The sequence below is a fragment of the Diceros bicornis genome, chromosome 35, assembly GCF_020826845.1.
Source record: "Diceros bicornis minor isolate mBicDic1 chromosome 35, mDicBic1.mat.cur, whole genome shotgun sequence".
NCBI lineage: Eukaryota > Metazoa > Chordata > Mammalia > Perissodactyla > Rhinocerotidae > Diceros > Diceros bicornis.
The window spans coordinates 8,646,505-8,663,827 of record NC_080774.1 but is presented as its reverse complement, the minus strand read 5'-3'; the positions used below and the strand labels follow the sequence as shown (position 1 = coordinate 8,663,827).

Genomic DNA, 17,323 nt, shown 5'->3' with positions numbered 1-17,323 from the left:
ATTGTGTATGCTTCTGGCTCCTGGACTTCAACCCTATAAATTTACTAGAATCCTGGTTCATTTTCACTCTTAAGCTGGCTGGTGCTAGTTTGGTGCTGATCTACTCTTGTTTTAACCCTCTGCACAGCTCACTTCTCTGCTCCTGACTTTTGCCCACTGGTGATCCTGTGCCATCCTAACCTAGTTTCCACATTACCTCCTCTGTCTGGATCATTTTTTCAGCATCTTCTTACAACTCTGTCCCAACACTAACTTGGCCCTTCAGTTTGAGGCTTACAACACAGTCTCCATGACCCATCGTTGCCTGTGGGAGCCAGGCAGGTTTCTGTGACTGTGGTTATGGGCATTTTGTACCCTGGTTCCAGACACAAAGTAGGCTTATGCTGTTCCCTTTTCAGAGTTGCCAAGTACATCCCTGAATAATGGTTATACGATTTGCCTATGAAGCCAGTAGGAAACTGATATTGGCATTCCTCATTCATTCATTCATCAAATATATATTGAAGAAAAAAATATTGTGCCAATTGGCTATATATTGGTAAACAAAATAGACAAAGTTACTACTTAGCTTATATCCTAGTAGGACATGAATATAAGTATAAGTAGAATATATAAGTAGAATATAAGACAAAAATATAATATAAAACTCTGACAAGTCAACATCATTAGTCATCTGGGAAATGCAAATTTAAACCACAGTGAGATACAACTACATATCCACCAGAATGGTTAAAATTTAAAAAGACTGGCAATTCCAAATGTTGGCAAGCAGGAGGAGCAACTAGAAGGCTCCTATTTTCTTGGTGGGAGTGTAAAATGGTATAACCGCATTAAAGAACTGTTGGGAAGTTTCTTATAAAGTTAAACACACATCTACTCTATCCTCCAGAAATCTGACTCTTAGGTAAAGAAAAGAAACATATGTCCACACAAAGATTTGTACATGAATGTTCACAGCAGCCTTATTCATAAGAGCCAAAACCCAGAAATAACCCAAATGCCCAACAACAGGTGATTGGAGAAATAAATTGTGTATATTTATACAATAAAACACTACCAGCAGCATGGGCCTCACCTGGGAGCTTGTTATAATGCAGAATCTCAGGCCCCACTCTAGATTTACTGAATCAAAATCTGCATTTTAAGATTCCCAGGAGATTCATGTGCACATTAAAGTTTGAGAAGCGCTGGTCTAGACTATATCATCTAGCATCCCAAATGTACTTTCTTCTGAGATGTTTCACTGTACTACATTTCGTCTCTACAACCAGGTTGTAACAGAAATGAGTGATGCAAGATGCTTTGAGTATCAAGGTTCTAGATCAGTGGTTCTCAAACTTGAGTGTGCATCAGAATCACCTGGAGAGCTTGTGAAGCCACAAGTCGCCAGGCCAGCCCCCAGAGCGTCTGATTCAGTAGGTCCGGGGTAGAGCCTGAGAATTTGCATTTCTAACAAGTTCCCACGTGATGCTGATTCAGAATAAAATGATGTGTCTACTTAATCTGTGCATGTGAGTGCATGCAAAAGTGCAGGTGTGCACACACACACACACACACACACACACACACAGTCACTGCTTCCTAACCCTTCTGCTAGCATTCTTACTGACTTCTAGAGAGGTCTGCTCAAGCAAATGGGTCTATTTCTATTTTACTTAAAGCAGCATCATAAACTGGCAAGTAGCCTTCAACTATATTTTTTTGTTTTTTTGTTTGTGGCCTACATAGTGTTTTGAAAGTTGAGACATTCTACACAAAAATCTGGACTTTTTATTTTTCTTAAAAAATTAAACTATTTAAAAAAATTCAACCATTTGACAACTCTGGGTTCATATCTTACATGGCAGCATTCGGCTAGAGCTGAACATCAGTGGTTCCTTTTAGGAAAGTCGTGTCTTTTGGGTTTGCCACTGTCCTCACCACTCCTTGCTGTCTTATACCTGGCTTGAATAACTCATTTCTGCTCTATGCCTGGCCCCTGTAGGCATCTGAGCTTGAAACCCTTGAAAAAAGCCAGCTGAGATCAAAACAGAAGAGGCTTTTTGCCTCCTGGGTCAGTGGAGTTTCATCCAGGGCCCTAAAACCAGCTCCTAGTTTAGGTAACTTTTTGATCATCCCCTGCTGCTCTACTGAATAAGCTATGGCCATTAGCAAGAAGAGAGGACCAGATCAGTGGTCCCCTGACTGCCCTCGCAGGCTGTTTTTTTAGCAAGCAGCAGAAGCTTGCAGGGCAATGTACCAACCAGATGTTAGCAAAATGTCCTTCGAGTTGCTGAGGTAAGACTGAGAACAATAGCTCCTGGAGAGATCTGAGCTTTCTGAAGAACTGAGGTGGTTATGATGTTAATATTCTTTTAGAACAAAGTGTTAGATCATTTGTTGTCTGGAACGAGCATCATAAGAAATCTTTGGCCAAAAATAAATTGTCGAGATCTGACGGGTAACCGGACAAGTTATCTTCAAATAGCCACACAGAAGAGAAGGAAATTACAGGTTATATGAGGTATATGAGAAAATATAACTTTCCAAAACATAGGATGTTGAAGAAGTTGGTCACATTACAAAATTTTGTCCTTTACCAAAAGATCCATGGCACGAGGTCCTTATTCAGAGAATATGTAATTCAGTTTAGTACAGCATGTGTAAAGCACGTGCCTGATGCACTTCTCTGGTTCAGAATGTGTATGTATTAGATTCCTGTGGCTGCTATAACAAATTACCACAAAGTTGGTGGCTTAAAACAATAAAAATTTTTTCTCTCACAGTTCTGGAGGCCAGAAGTCCAAAATCAAGGTGTCAGCAGGGACACGCTTGCTCCAAAGGCTCTAGGGAAGGATCCTTCCTTGCCTCTTCCAGCTTCTGGTGCCTCTAGGCATTCCTTAACTTGTGGCTGATCACTCCAATATCTGCCACCATCTTTACATGGCCTTCTCCTCTGTGTTTCTCTTTCAACTCTCCCTCTCCTTTCTCTATAAGGACCCTAGTCACTGGAGTTAGGGGCCCCCCTAAATCCAGGATGATCTCATCTTGAGATCCTTAATTACATCTGCGAAGACTCTATTTCCAAATAAGGCCGGCCACATTCAGAGGTATGGGTGTTGGGCACTTGGGTGTATCTTTGGGGGCCACTACTCAACCCATTACAATGTACAAAAAACATCTTTGTCCAGGGCCTGGTGTTTCTCAGAGTGTGGCCCACTGTCCACCTGCACAAGAAACACCCAGTACCTTTCCTGGAAACACAGATTCCTAGGAACATCTCAGACCTGAAACCACCCTTTGGGGGTGAGGCGCAGGAATCTGCCTTTTGGACACATTTCCCAAGTGATTCTTGCCCTAAGTTTGAGAACCACTGTACCAAAACACTGAAACAGAAATACAGGTATTTACTGTCTAGTGTTAACCTTCCCAGGCAAACCAACTTCCTAGAGAATCTCAGCCCTGGGGCATGGAGTGGGATGCACGCTTGCTTTGTGTATTAAAAGACAAATTACTCAACAGAGCAGAAGAGGAAAGAATGGTCATGAAACAAGAACAATCAGATGCAAAGAAGTCGAAACCCCTCTGGCCAAAAACAGGCACTGAAGCACCTGAGAATATCTAACCGGCCTCAACGTCAGCTTTTGAGAGTTAAAAAAGAGTTTCAGATGTTCCATACTATATTCTGGAAGAGCATCTGTCTTCTGTTTTCTTCTTTCCCCACACCTGTAAATAGATTGTGAATTAATAACTCAGAAAGAAAATATATACCCTTACCTAAAACCACCAGCAAAAGGTGGTAAGAGGGAGGGACACGTTTAAAAGTTTCGTGAGACATGTGGTTTAAACCTTCCTAATTATTCATAAAAAAAAACATACCATTTTCCTGACTGCAGCACTGGTGAAAGTTGCGTATTTGGGGTGATTGTGATTTGTGCCTGAGTCTTAATTTATAAAGGTGACTGAGTGATGACATGGAGAGGCCAATGCCATTGAAAATATTTTATTACTTACATTTCCTAAGAGGAGGGGCATGCCATGCCACACAGGGCCACAGGGGGAAGCACCAGATTTGGTCAGGAGGTAGAAGGACTGAGGGAAAAGCACATTGTGTTTCTCGTGGGAAAGGCAAGGCAGGGGAAACAGCTTAGGACTGGTTAGTTTAGGTAATGTCGGCAAGCTCTGGGCTATAAGGGTGGCTTCTGGTCGTTTGGTACCCGGCCCTGGGTGATTTAGTGTACCGTAGGTTGGCAGTGTGAGAGTTAGGTAAAGGAGATGGCTGGAGATATGGAGTCGGGATTGGTTGGAGGGTTTGTAACATGATTTTCACACTCTTGCAAAAGCTGGATCACAGGGGAGATGTAAACAATTGTAGCTGTTAGTTTGGCCCTGTAATAACAGACGTGAAATAGACAAATACAGAAGCTAAGAAAATACAATGAGAACAGATTGCTGAGGTGTATCTGTCCCCAATCCAATAATTAGAATCTAAGATTCACCCCTCCCCCTCCATTTGTACTAGAAGCCAAATCAATTTTTCCCTCACAAGGAATAATCAGATTGCTTAAAGCTATTTTTAAAAATTTCTCTGCCTGCTGTTAATCCTGTATTGGTTAAAAATTGTTCATTTTAATCTTAAATGAAAAGCAGCTTTTCCATGACTCTGTGATGGTGGAACTAGAAGAGGTGACGTGGGGAAGTGGTGCTTCAGTCCCAGGTGGGCAGAGAGAGTAATTCGTGAGTTTGGATTGTATTCTTCCCTCTGCCAACTGCGGCAGAGCTGGAAGACGGACAAGGAAGACTAGATTGGCTGCTGTTTTGGTTTTTCTTTTCATAAAATACCAGCATTTTCAGATAGATCTTTATAAATATGGATCCTTTTCCTTCTACAGATATGCCAAGTACTATAAGGAAAACAATGTTGAAAAACGGACTCTGATAAAAGTCTTTGGGATCCGTTTTGACATCCTGGTTTTTGGCACTGTAAGTCTCTGCTCCCAGCCACTGGCACCTCCATTCCTATGACTGTGTCCTAATTATTGCTGTAGTGCCTCAAGGGGTGAATGTTCTGGTCACAGTCATTAGCTGGCACTGTGCATCTTGCATGTAGGATAAGAGAGGGAGAAGAAATGTCCTTGGGAGCCCTGTCCAGGAACAAGTCATCTGATGAGTACAAGAGTGGGACTGGGAAAAAAATCTAATATTCAACTTTAAAAATACTCTTATGTTTAAAAAAAAAAGAGGAGGAAGAAATTCCTCTGCAAAATAGTTGTAAGTAACAGAATCCAACTTAGATTGGCTTAAGAAAAAAAGTCTTTTCTTTTTTAGCTCACATGGCTGAAAAATCCAGGGGCAATTTTCAGGCTTCAGGCATGGCTGGATCCAGATGTTCAAACAACATCATCGGGAATCTGCCTCCCTCCATCTTTTACATCTGTTCTCCTCTGTTTTGGTGTTATCCTCAGCTAGCCACCTCTATGTGGTAGTGTCACAGGCAGCTCCTTATATCTTACCAATTTAGCAACCTCAATGAAAAGAGAACATCTCTGCTGGAAGTGTCAGCAAAGGCCTCAGACAGATGCCATTGGCTCTGATTGGGCCAATATGGGCCACATGCCCACTGCTGAACTAATCACTGTGATCAAGGCCATGCTGTACTCTCAATGGCTGGTCTTGGACCAGCCCTGAACCAGCTCCTTCCCCCTAAACTACATAGACTGAGTATGGACAAAGATGGTTCTCCAAAGGCAAATTGCGGTGCTGTCTCCAGAAGAAAGAAGGAGGGGATGCTGGGCATAGAAAAATCGATAGATGGCCACAACAGCTTGTCCAACAGCATATTATTTATGTAACAAGGTGATAAGCGGCATAAGAGTCAATGAGATATAAGCTGAAAGGATAGAAAGACCCTTGAGAATAAGAACCACAAGCACACCCGAGGGAAGGGTTTGTGCAGACATTCCGTCCCTCTGCTTCCAAAGTAATCTCAAACCACTTTTAGGGAAAGCTTGTCTGAAACCCTCCCCTTGTATGGAAAAACAACAACCCTTCAGTGGTTCTCCTCTGAATGTGTGGGTTCCAGCGCTTCTTTGTTTAAAACATTCATGCTTTCAAGCACATCCTAGAAGGCAGAAACAGCATGAGTGGGAGTCATATTTCCAGTCTCCACAGTCTCTGTTGCTGTGAACACCTTGGATGCATCTATCAAAGTCACAGCCCTGGGCTCCCTCCTCTGCTAGAACTAACAATTACAGGTTAGAGCAAAAGAGCATTGCTCTGAGTTTCAGCTCAGTAACCTTTCCCACTCTGTTTTCAGGGAGGAAAATTTGACATTATCCAGCTGATTGTGTTCGTCGGCTCAACTCTCTCCTACTTTGGTTTGGTAAGGGATTCTCTTTCCCACGCTTGATGAAAATAATTGGGCAAAAAGAAGTTTCACTAACATGGCACTTGTCTGGGTTTTTCCCAGGCCACCTTGTTCATCGACTTTCTCATCAACACTTACTCGAGTAAAGGCTGTCGGACCCGTATTTATCCCTGTTGCAAATGCTGCAAGCCCTGCTCAGTCAATGAATACTACTACAGGAAGAAGTGTGAGTCCATTGTGGAGCCAAAGCCGGTAAGGCTCAAGGTGTCTATAGGACCCCAAACACCCACGGAGTCCGTTAGATCACTGAGAAATGTGCAAGAATAAGGCCAAAATCACAGGTGTAATCCCATGGTGGACAGGTCTCTGGACTCTACCCCAATCCACCACCTCTCAGATGAATCCTTTGGTCTCAGGGAAGAATAGAAACAAAAATGGAGAGGCAAGATATAGGGAAAACAAATTTTTATGTTCCAGGATTTGTCAATTTTGACAGATTTATTAAATTGGTATAGCCAAAAAAAAAAAAAGATAGTATAATGACTTTGGAGAACAATCTGGCAGTATCTAATAACATTTAAACAGGACACACTTTACAGCCTGGCATTTCCGCTTCTCCATACCTGCCCTAGAGAAACATCCACATGGGTACTCAAGTAGTACACGTGTGCAAGATGTCCATCGCAGCGCCGTTTGCAACAGTGAAGAAAGAGCACCCACCCAAATGTCCAATAGGTGAAGGGTGAAATAAACTCTGATAAATCCATAGTAAGGAATGCCTGTCACCAGTTGATAAGAATGAGGTAGATAGTAATAATAGCAAATGTTCATACAGCACTTTGAAGTGCTTTATATACATTAACTCATTGAATTTTCACAATAACCCTAGAGATAGATAGGTTTATGTGATTACGTGATTATTAGTAGCATTATAGATAGGTGTTACTATTATCTCTTTCTATAGATGAGGAAATTGAGGCACAGGTAGGTTAAATAAGTTGCCCAAAGTCATACAGTTAGTAAGTGGCAGAGCTGAAATTCCAACTTAAGCAGGCTGGTTCAGAATCCATATTCATAACTACTATGTTATCGGTACTGGCATAAGAAGATATCCAAGATATTTGTTGAGAGGAAAAATGCAAACTCTAGAACAATATATATGGTATGATTTATAGGTTAAAAAACAACTACAGGGCAGGTCCCGTGGCATAGCGGTTAAGTGAGCGCGCTCGGCTGCTGGCGGCCTAGGTTCAGATCCAGGGCGCGCACCAAAGCACTGCTTGTCAGGCCATGCTGTGGCGGCGTCCCATATAAAGTAGAGGAAGATGGGCATGGATGTTAGCCCAGGGCCAGTCTTCCTCAGCAAAAAAAGGAGGATTGGCATGGATGTTGGCTCAGGGCTGATCTTCCTCATACACACACACAAAAAAACCCAACTACAGACATAAACTAATTCTATGTATTTTCTACATGTATATTATATATGTACATATATATACATACATATATATTCTATATATTTTATATATTCTATACATTTTCTAGATGCATTATATGCACACATGCACACACATATATATGTGTAAGGGGGGTAATATATGTATACAAAAAGGTATTGGATATACACAAAAGTGATAGCAGTGATTGCCTCTGGAAAGGAGTCTAGGATGGGGGAGTGGTCAAAGGGAATTTTAGCTCATCTGTATGGTTTTGATTTGATTAATTTGGACTTTACTAAGCAGGTCCTCTACATTTGACTCCACGATTTCCTCCAATCAAAGAGAAATCTCTGGTACTTAAAAACAACAAAGAGGGTTTCTTTGTCTTTCCCTCATCCAAGAACATTACTGTCCTTTTCCAGCAGCTGAATGCACGATTCATTGTTCATTGTACATGTATTTGCAATTTAAAATAAAAGTTCATCTTTGCAACTAAAAGCAATCACCATTTCATGGCCCAAGATGGGATGAAATTTAATGAAAATATAAATAATTTAAGTTGCAATAGTGTAAATTTCCAGAGATATTCAATCTAGAATAACTAAAATTGAGGGAACACAATAGCACCTGGGGGATGTAAAAATATTGGGCAGTAAGCTGTGGATACTCTGCGTCTACAAATAAAGTGCTTGGGGTTCCATTTCTGATTTACCTTTTTTTTTTGTTTTTTTTTTCTTTGTTTTTTTAAAATTTTTTGTTTATTGCAGTAACATTGGTTTATAACATTGTAAAAATTTCAGGTGTACATCATTGTACTTCTATTTCTGCATAGATTACATCATGTTCACCACCAAAATACTAATTACAACCCATCACCACACACATGTACCGAATTATGCCTTTCACCCTCCTCCCTCCCCACTTCCCCTCTGGTAACCACCAATCCAATCTCTGTTCCTATGTGTTTGTTTACTGTTGTTATTATCTACTACTTAATGAAGGAAATCATACGGTATTTGACCTTCTCCCTCTGACTTATTTCACTTTGCATTATACCCTCAGTGTCCATCCATGTTGTCACAAATGCCTGGATTTCATCGTTTCTTATGGCTGAGTAGTATTCCATTGTGTATATATACCACATCTTTATCCATTCGCCCCTTGATGGGCACTTAGGTTGCTTCCAAGTCTTGGCTATTGTGAATAACGCTGCAATGAACACAGGGGTGCATGTACCTTTACAAATTGGTGTTTTCAAGTTCTTTGGATAAATACCCAACAGTGGAATAGCTGGATCATATGGTAGTTCTATCCTTGATTTTTTGAGGAATCTCCATACTGTTTTCCATAGTGGCTGCACCAGTTTGCACTCCCACCAGCAGTGTATGAGAGTTCCCTTCTCTCCACATCCTCTTCAACACATGTTGTTTCCTGTCTTGTTAATTATAGCCATTCTGACGGGCGTGAGGTGATATCTCATTGTAGTTCTGATTTGCATTTCCCTGGTAGTTAGTGATTTTGAACATCTTTTCATGTGTCTGTTGGCCATCTGTATATCTTCTTTGGCGAAATGTCTGTTCAGGTCTTTTGCCCATTTTTTAATTGGGTTGGTAGTTTTTTTGTTGTTGAGATGCATGAGTTCTTTATATGTTTTGGAGATTAAGCCCTTATCAGAAGTATGGTTTGCAAATATCTTCTCCCAATTGTTAGGTTGTCTTTTCGTTTTGTTGATGGTTTCCTTTGCTGTGCAGAAGCTTTTTAGTTTGATGTAGTCCCATTTGTTTATTTTTTCTATTGTTTCTCTTGCCCGGTCAGACGTGGTGTTTGAAAAGATGTTGCTAAGACCGATGTCGAAGAGCGTACTGCTTATGTTTTCTTCTAGAAGTTTCACAGTTTCAGGTCTTACATTCAAGTCTTTAATCCATTTGGAGTTAATTTTTGTGTATGGTGTAATGTAAGGGTCTACTTTCATTTTTTTGCATATGGCTATCCAGTTTTCCCAACACCATTTGTTGAAGAGACTTTCTTTTCCCCATTGTATATTCTTGGCTCCTTTGTCAAAGATTAGCTGTCCATAGATGTGTGGGTTTATTTCCGGGCTTTCGATTCTATTCCATTGATCTGTGTGTCTGTTTTTGTGCCAGTACCATGCTGTTTTGGTTACTATAGCTTTGTAGTATATTTTGAAATCAGGGAGTGTGATACCTCCAGCTTTGTTCTTTTTTCTCAGGATTCCTTTAGCTATTCAGGGTCTTTTGTTGTTCCATATAAATTTTAGGATTCTTTGTTCTATTTCTGTGAAAAATGTTGTTGGAACTTTGATAGGGATTGCATTGAATCTATAGATGGCTTTAGGAAGTATGGACATCTTAACTATGTTAATTCTTCCAATCCAAGAGCACGGACTATCTTTCCATTTCTTTGTGTCTTCTTCGATTTCTTTCAGAAATGTTTTATAGTTTTTGGTGTACAGATCTTTCACCTCTTTGGTTAAGTTTATTCCTAGGTATTTTATTCTTTTTGTTGCAATCTGATTTACCTTTGGATTCAAAAGCATTCACTCTTGGTTAGCAAGAGTTTTTGCTTAGCTTGTTTAACAGTTTGTCATTTGCTAAATGAGAATAACAGTTGCATTACATATGTTCAGATATGCAATTCTTGATAATTCTATACAAAAATGGGTACATATTTTAATTTTATTTTCCTAGACATTAAAATATGTGTCCTTTGTGGATGAAGCCCACATTAGGATGGTGGACCGGCAGCTACTTGGGAGAAGTCTGCAAGATGTCAAGGGTGAAGAAGTTCCAGTAAGTTAAGACATTTAGTCCATTTTTTTAAAAAAAGAAAACTTACTATTCAATATAAATACCTCTAGAAATTTGTACAAATCACAATTGATGAATTTTAACAAAGTAAACATATGTAACCAGCACCTAGATTAAAAAAGTGAATATTACTACCAGAAGTCCTTTCATGCCTCCACCCAATCACTACCCTCCCTTAAAAGTTGTCATTATTGAGGCCGGCCCGGTGGCGTAGTGGTTAAGTTCGCACGCTCCGCTTCAGTGGCCCAGGGTTCGCAGGTTCGAATCCCGGGCATGGAGCTACGCACCACTTATCAAGCCATGGTATAGCGGCGTCCCATATAAAGTGGAGGAAGATGGCATGGATGTTAGCCCAGGGCCAATCTTCCTCACCAAAAAGAGGAGGATTGGCAACAGATGTTACCTCAGGGCTACTCTTCCTCATGCACACATACACAAAAAAGTTGTCATTATCCTGTATCCAAAGGTTAGTTTTACTTCTTCTAGAATTTTATAAAATTTGAATCCTATAGTATATGCTTAGTACCTAGTCTGTTGAGTGTCTGGCTTCTTTCACTCAACATTATTTTTGTGAGAGTCATCCATGACGTTGCATATAGCAATAGTTCATCCTCATTGTTATATAATTTCCATTTTATAAACATCCAATTTATTTATCCATTCTACTGTTGGTGGACATTTGGGTAGTTTCCCTTTTGGGGCTCATGCTGCTGTGAGCTCATGCACGGGATGTTGCTATGGTAAACATATGGCACCTAAAAGTGGAACTGCTGAGTCATAAGGCAGGCATATGTTCAGCTTTAGTAGATACTACCAACAGTTCTCTAAAGTGGGTGTTCTAATTCACATTCTCCCCAGCAGTTCTGATTTCTGGACATCTTCACTGTTTTAGTTTTATATGGTGGCCATAATAAATTACCACAAACTAAGTGGCTTAAAACAACAGAAATTTATTCTCAACAGTTCTGGTAGCTAGAATTCTGAAATCAAGGTGTTGGTAGGGCTGTGCTCCCTCTGAAGTCTCTAGGAGAGGATCCTTCCTTGCCTCTTCCAGCTCTAGGTGTTTATTACACCTGCTAGGACCTCCAGTACAATACTGAATAGAAGCAATAATAGCAGACATCTTTGTCTCATTCCCTATCTCAGGAAGAAAGCTTTTTATATTTCACTATTCATTATAGTATTTGCTGTAGGTTTTTAAAGATTGCTCTATACGATTAAGAAAATTCCTTCTGTTTCTAGGTTGCTAAGAATTTTTATCATGAATGGATATTGAATTTTTGTTTATTTATTTATTTATTTATTTATTTATTTATTTTGTGAAGAGATCAGCCCTGTGCTAACATCTGCCAATCCTCCTCTTTTTTTGCTGAGGAAGACTGGCCCTGGGCTAACATCTGTGCCCATCTTCCTCAACTTTATATGGGACACTGCCACGGCATGGCTTGCCAAGCAGTGCATTGGTGTGCGCCTGGGATCCAAACCGGCGAACTCCGGGCCGCCGCAGCGGAGCATGCACACTTAACCGCTTGTGCCACTGGGCCGGCCCCTGAATTTTTAAATAAACTTTTTTCTACTTCTTTTGAAATAATCAATGAGTTGTTTTTTTTTTGTAGTGAATTACACAGATTGATTTTCAAATATTAAGCCAACCTTGCATTCCTGCAATAAAATCAATTTGAAGGTGATGTATTATTCTTTGTATTTATTGCTGGATTCAATTCACTAATATTTAAGATTTTTACATCTCTTCTTGAGAGATTGATGAGAATTTTTCTATTCTTGTACAGTCATGTGTCACATAACAAAATTTCTTTCAATGACAGACTGCATATACAACAGTGGTCCCATAAGATTAGTACCATATAGCCTAGGTGTGTAGTAGGGTATACCATCTAGGTTTGTGTAAATACACTCTATGATGTTCACACAATGACAAAATTGCCTAACAACAGACTTCTCAGGATGTATCCTCGTCGTTAAGCGACACATGACTATAATGTCCTTGTTGGGTTTAGGTGTAACACGAACTTGTGTGTGTGTGTGTGTGTGCGCGCACGGTTAAATACATATAACATAAAATTGATCATTTTAACCATTTTAAAGTGTACAATTCAGTGACATTTAGTACATCCACAATGCCGTGCAACCATCACCACTATCTAGTTCCAGAACTTTTTCATCACCCCAAAAGGAAACCCTGTATCTATTCAGCAGCCATTCCCCATTCCCACTTCCCCCTCACCCCTGGCAACCACTAATCTGCTTTCTGTCTCCATGGATTTGCCTATTTTGGACCTTTTGTATAAATGGGATCATACAACATTTGTCCTTTTTTGTCTGGCTTTTTCTTTCGCTTAGCATAATGTCGTCAAGGTTCATCCATGTTGTAGCATGTGTCAGTACTTCATTCCTATATGTTGGCTGAATAATATTCCACTGTATGAACATAACATTTTTTAATCTATTCATCCATTGATAGACACTTGGGTTGTTTTCATCCTTTGGCTATTGTAAATAGTGCTGCTGTGAACATTCATGTACAAGAACTATTCGGTTTTAATGTACTGGACTCAGGCTTGCTTTGTGTTTGTATGTCACAAACAATAGACATAAATGATGGCAATTACTGCAACTTCTCTTGGAGGATAACAAACATAATTGCCAGAAGAGGCAGCCTGGTGGGAATGGAGAGAGTGGAGCTAAGTCAACAAATCTACTATGTGCTGGGAACTGTGTGAGGCGATGAGGATACAGCAATAAACAAATGCTTTCATGTGGAAGAAGAATCAAGTAGACACATCAATTAATAGGATCATTTCCGATGGTGATAAGTACTATGAAGAATGTAGAATCTCGTGATGTGCTAAGAGAATGACCTGGGAGGAGGGGAACTACCTAAATCAGGTGGTCAGGGCAAGAAGTTCTCTTTGAAGAGGTGATATCTGCATTGAGGCCTGACTTCTCTGAATTTCACTTTCGAAATGTGTAAAATGGAGATAAGGACACATATCTCATGAGGTTCTTCAAAGGCTTAAATGAGGCAACGCTTGTAAAACACTAGCACATGTTCTGATACATACATTTAATAAATGACAGCTACTAGTATTAACATATTAAATGTAATTTTATAAGTTAATAAAATTAAAGAAACTAGAACCGAGAACCCTAGGGCTTGTCATCGCTGATGGGTTTGGAAACTTGACTTTTTCAGAGACCCTCGATGGACTTCACAGACTTGTCCAGGCTGCCCCTGTTTCTCCAAGACCCACCCCCAACTTCTCAACAACCAGAGGAGATCCAGCTGCTTAGTGAAGAGGTGACTCCTAAACACAGAGACAGCCCGCACTGGTGCCAGTGTGGAAACTGCCTCCCATCCCAGCTCCCTGAGAGCCATAGGTGCCTGGAGGAGCTGTGCTGCCGGAAAAAGGTGGGTGCCTGCATTACTACCTCAGAGCCGTTCAAGAAGCTCGTCCTGTCCAGACGTGTCCTGCAGTTCCTCTTGCTCTACCAGGAGCCCTTGCTGGTGCTGGACGCAGATTCCACCAACAGCCAGCTGCGGCACTGTGCCTACAGGTGCTACACCACCTGGCGCTTTGGCTCCCAGGACCTGGCTGATTTTGCTATCCTGCCTAGCTGCTGCCGCTGGAGGATCCGCAGAGAGTTTCCCAAGAGTGAAGGCCAGTACAGTGGCTTCAAGGGTCCTTACTGATGGCACGGGACTGAGCAGTCATATTAACATTACCTTTGCTTGCACCTGGAGCTTCACCTGCAAAGATCTGTGGCCAGATTTTCAGCCAAAGGGCAATGTGCTTTCCTCTCCTACAGCTATGTGTGTCAGAGAGGAGGGTGGCCGGGGTAAACAAACAAACAAACCAGAATTCCTCAGCATGGACTAAGTGTCAAGAGATTCAGATTTATGTCTTAATTTTGTCCCTAGGAAGTTGTGTGATCCTAGGCCTTTAACCTCTGTATCTCAGTCGCCTTGTTATCCAAACTACTATCTCACAGAGATATTGGCAGGATAAATTGAGACAGTGTACATGAACTTTCTCCTTAATGCATACAGAGCTACATGAATGCAAAGCAGCTCGTTATGAGGTCAGACTAGGATAATGTCCAACTATGAACAAACATTTTGGGTTCTGGTTGGAGAATGTGGAAGATTAAAAGTGGCCACAAATTCTTTGGCACTTGTCCGTCAAGACCTGAAGGTTATGTCTCCTCCCCTCGCATCTGGGCAGCTCTGCCTGCTTTATCCAATAGTGGAAGTTAAGCTGTGTCAGCTTCAGGGTCTTGGTTTTAAGAGGCTGGCAGCTTCCACTTCCTGTCCCTTGACACTCTTGCTGTGAAGAAAGTCAGCCCTCAGGTAAAAGTCTGACTATCCTGAAACCACCCTGCTGTGAGGAAGCCCAAAGAGCCACATGGAGAGGAGAGACACCCAACCAGCCCCCAGCTTTCAAGCCATCCAAGCCCAGTCACTAGACATGGGAGAGAAGAAGACTTCAGAGGATTCGAGCTTGCTAACATATGACTGCAACTGCAGACACCCCAAGTGAGAGCTGCCCAGTGAACCCACAGAACAAAATGGTTGTTTTAAGCCACTAAGTTTTGGGTTGTTTGTTACACAGCAACAAATAAGTGGGACAGAGAGCAAGCCTGACTCATGGGAACATAGACTCAGCCCATACCGGCCCTGGTTCTAAGGTTCTTAGGGAGCCTGGACCACTCCTGGACCCCCTCAGGGGCTTAGGTTTCTATTTGGCAGTTCTAGGAGGGCCGCAGACCAAATCAGGTAACTCACCAGACAAGCCCTGGAATCATCCAATCTAACTGCCGAGCTACTCAATACATTCCAATCCGCATCATGTTTCCATGACTACAAGTAACTACTGCTGTTAACAACTGGAAAAAGCCACCTTCATGCCTTTAACATCCTGTACTTTGCAGCAAATTAGAATGGATGCAGTCTGGATGCTACTTAAAAAGCAACTCCCACCCAAACCTTTACCATTTCTATACATCAACTGCTAAGAAGATGAAAATGGATAGTTGTAGGTGTTAGGATCCTCTGCAGCATTTCCTTTTCATGGGTTTGGCACTAGAATTGACTAGTCATCTATTTCTAAACAACAACTATTTCAAAGAATAAATAGACACCACTATTCAATACTGTGACTGATGAAGGGTCTGTGAGGTTTTTTATGCACACTCTAAGATTTACCATTTTGATACTTTTTAAAACCAGCAGCTTTCTACTGTATTAATGTAAAATAGTGTGAACAAAAATCTTTTCTTGACCCAGGATTTTATCTGGCTTTAAACTCAGGAATCAAGTTACTTAGACCAGATTCAACTTTCATTTTTACTACCTTTCAGAGATATTTTTGAAAAGAGGATTATATATGACTTCTTCAGCAATGAAATTTTTTACTCCTAGAATTCTATGTAACTGCTACAGATTTCCATTTGATGGCCTGAACCTTTATACCTTATTTTGGGTGCCTTATTCCTAGCATGTTTCTGTCACCTTGTAGAGGCCCCAGATAGAATTTAGAATGACAAATACCACTGGATCCACCTACTGTTTTCCTTCACCTTCCCCACAGATGCTTTAGGTGAGAGGGTGAGAGAGTGATGTGTTATGTCAACTGTGTGCAAAATGTCTGACACTTCCTACAATAACATGCATCATATTTGTATTCTTATTTTTAGTCTACTGCATAAAATAATGTCATCGCCAAAGGCATCCCAAGGAGAGTCACATTTTGTAGGATCTGTTTTCTCGTACTTACATCCATTTTTCTATCATGGTAATTGGACAGTATTCACTACTTCATCTCTGTATCAGAGATCTGCTTTCTTGTATCACTGGCTGATTTCATGTAGAATTGGTAATGGACTTGCATTTCTCTCTTTAGAGGGAACTATTTTTTAAACTTTTCCTAATTCTAGCTTGGTAATGTATATGTCTTAACCTGACTACTTTGATAATAAAAAATAATGTATAATTCATGATTATTGAGTGTTCCTTTTAGATTCTTTTCTCAGAAGATCCCCAAATCACAGTTAGCTCCTTCATTGACACATTCATTCAACATATTCATTGAGGCACTACGACATAATAAAATACCTATTTTGTCTCCACCCCTGCTTCCTGACACAGAGTTCCTAAATCCTTTGGAATTTCCTGGGTGATATGAATGTCTTGTGTTCTAATGAGGCGACTCTTGGTGGGCTCCTGGACAACTTCAGGATGGGGGCTGGTCCCCAGAAAGATCAACCCATGATTAGAAGCTTGGAACTTTTGGCCCCACTCCCTCATCCTCTAGAATGGGAAGAGGTTGGAAATTGAGTTAATAATTGATTATGCCTACACAATGAAGCCTCCATAAAAATCTCTAAACTATGAGGTTTAGAGAGCTTCTACATGCTGGGAGGGTGGTGCACCCCAACTCCACAGGGACAGAAGCTCCTGTGCTTGGGACCCATCCAGACGTCGCCCTCTGTGCCTCTTCATCCGGCTGTTCCTCTGTATTTTTTATAATGTCCTTTATAATAAACTGGTAAATGTAAGCAAAGGTTTCCCTGAATTCTATGAGCTGTTGCAGCAAATGATTGAAACTGAGGAGGGGATTATGGGAACGCCCAATTTATAGCCCGTTAGTCAGAAGTACAGGTGACAATCGGGGACTTGTGACTGGGATTTG

At 40.9% G+C, this 17,323-nt stretch overlaps 1 protein-coding gene across 1 annotated transcript in view; it reads left to right on the top strand.

Moving 5' to 3' along the window:
* Positions 1-16,590, top strand: part of P2RX7 (purinergic receptor P2X 7) — a 40,602-nt gene extending 24,012 nt beyond the window's left edge. Inside the window, exons 9-13 of the mRNA XM_058531393.1 lie at positions 4,872-4,962; positions 6,296-6,361; positions 6,449-6,598; positions 10,494-10,595; positions 13,828-16,590. Of these exons, the coding sequence (XP_058387376.1) occupies positions 4,872-4,962; positions 6,296-6,361; positions 6,449-6,598; positions 10,494-10,595; positions 13,828-14,325 (907 nt within the window). The 3' untranslated portion in view covers positions 14,326-16,590. The remainder of the gene's footprint in view (positions 1-4,871; positions 4,963-6,295; positions 6,362-6,448; positions 6,599-10,493; positions 10,596-13,827) is intronic.
* The last annotated feature ends 733 nt before the right edge of the window (positions 16,591-17,323 follow it).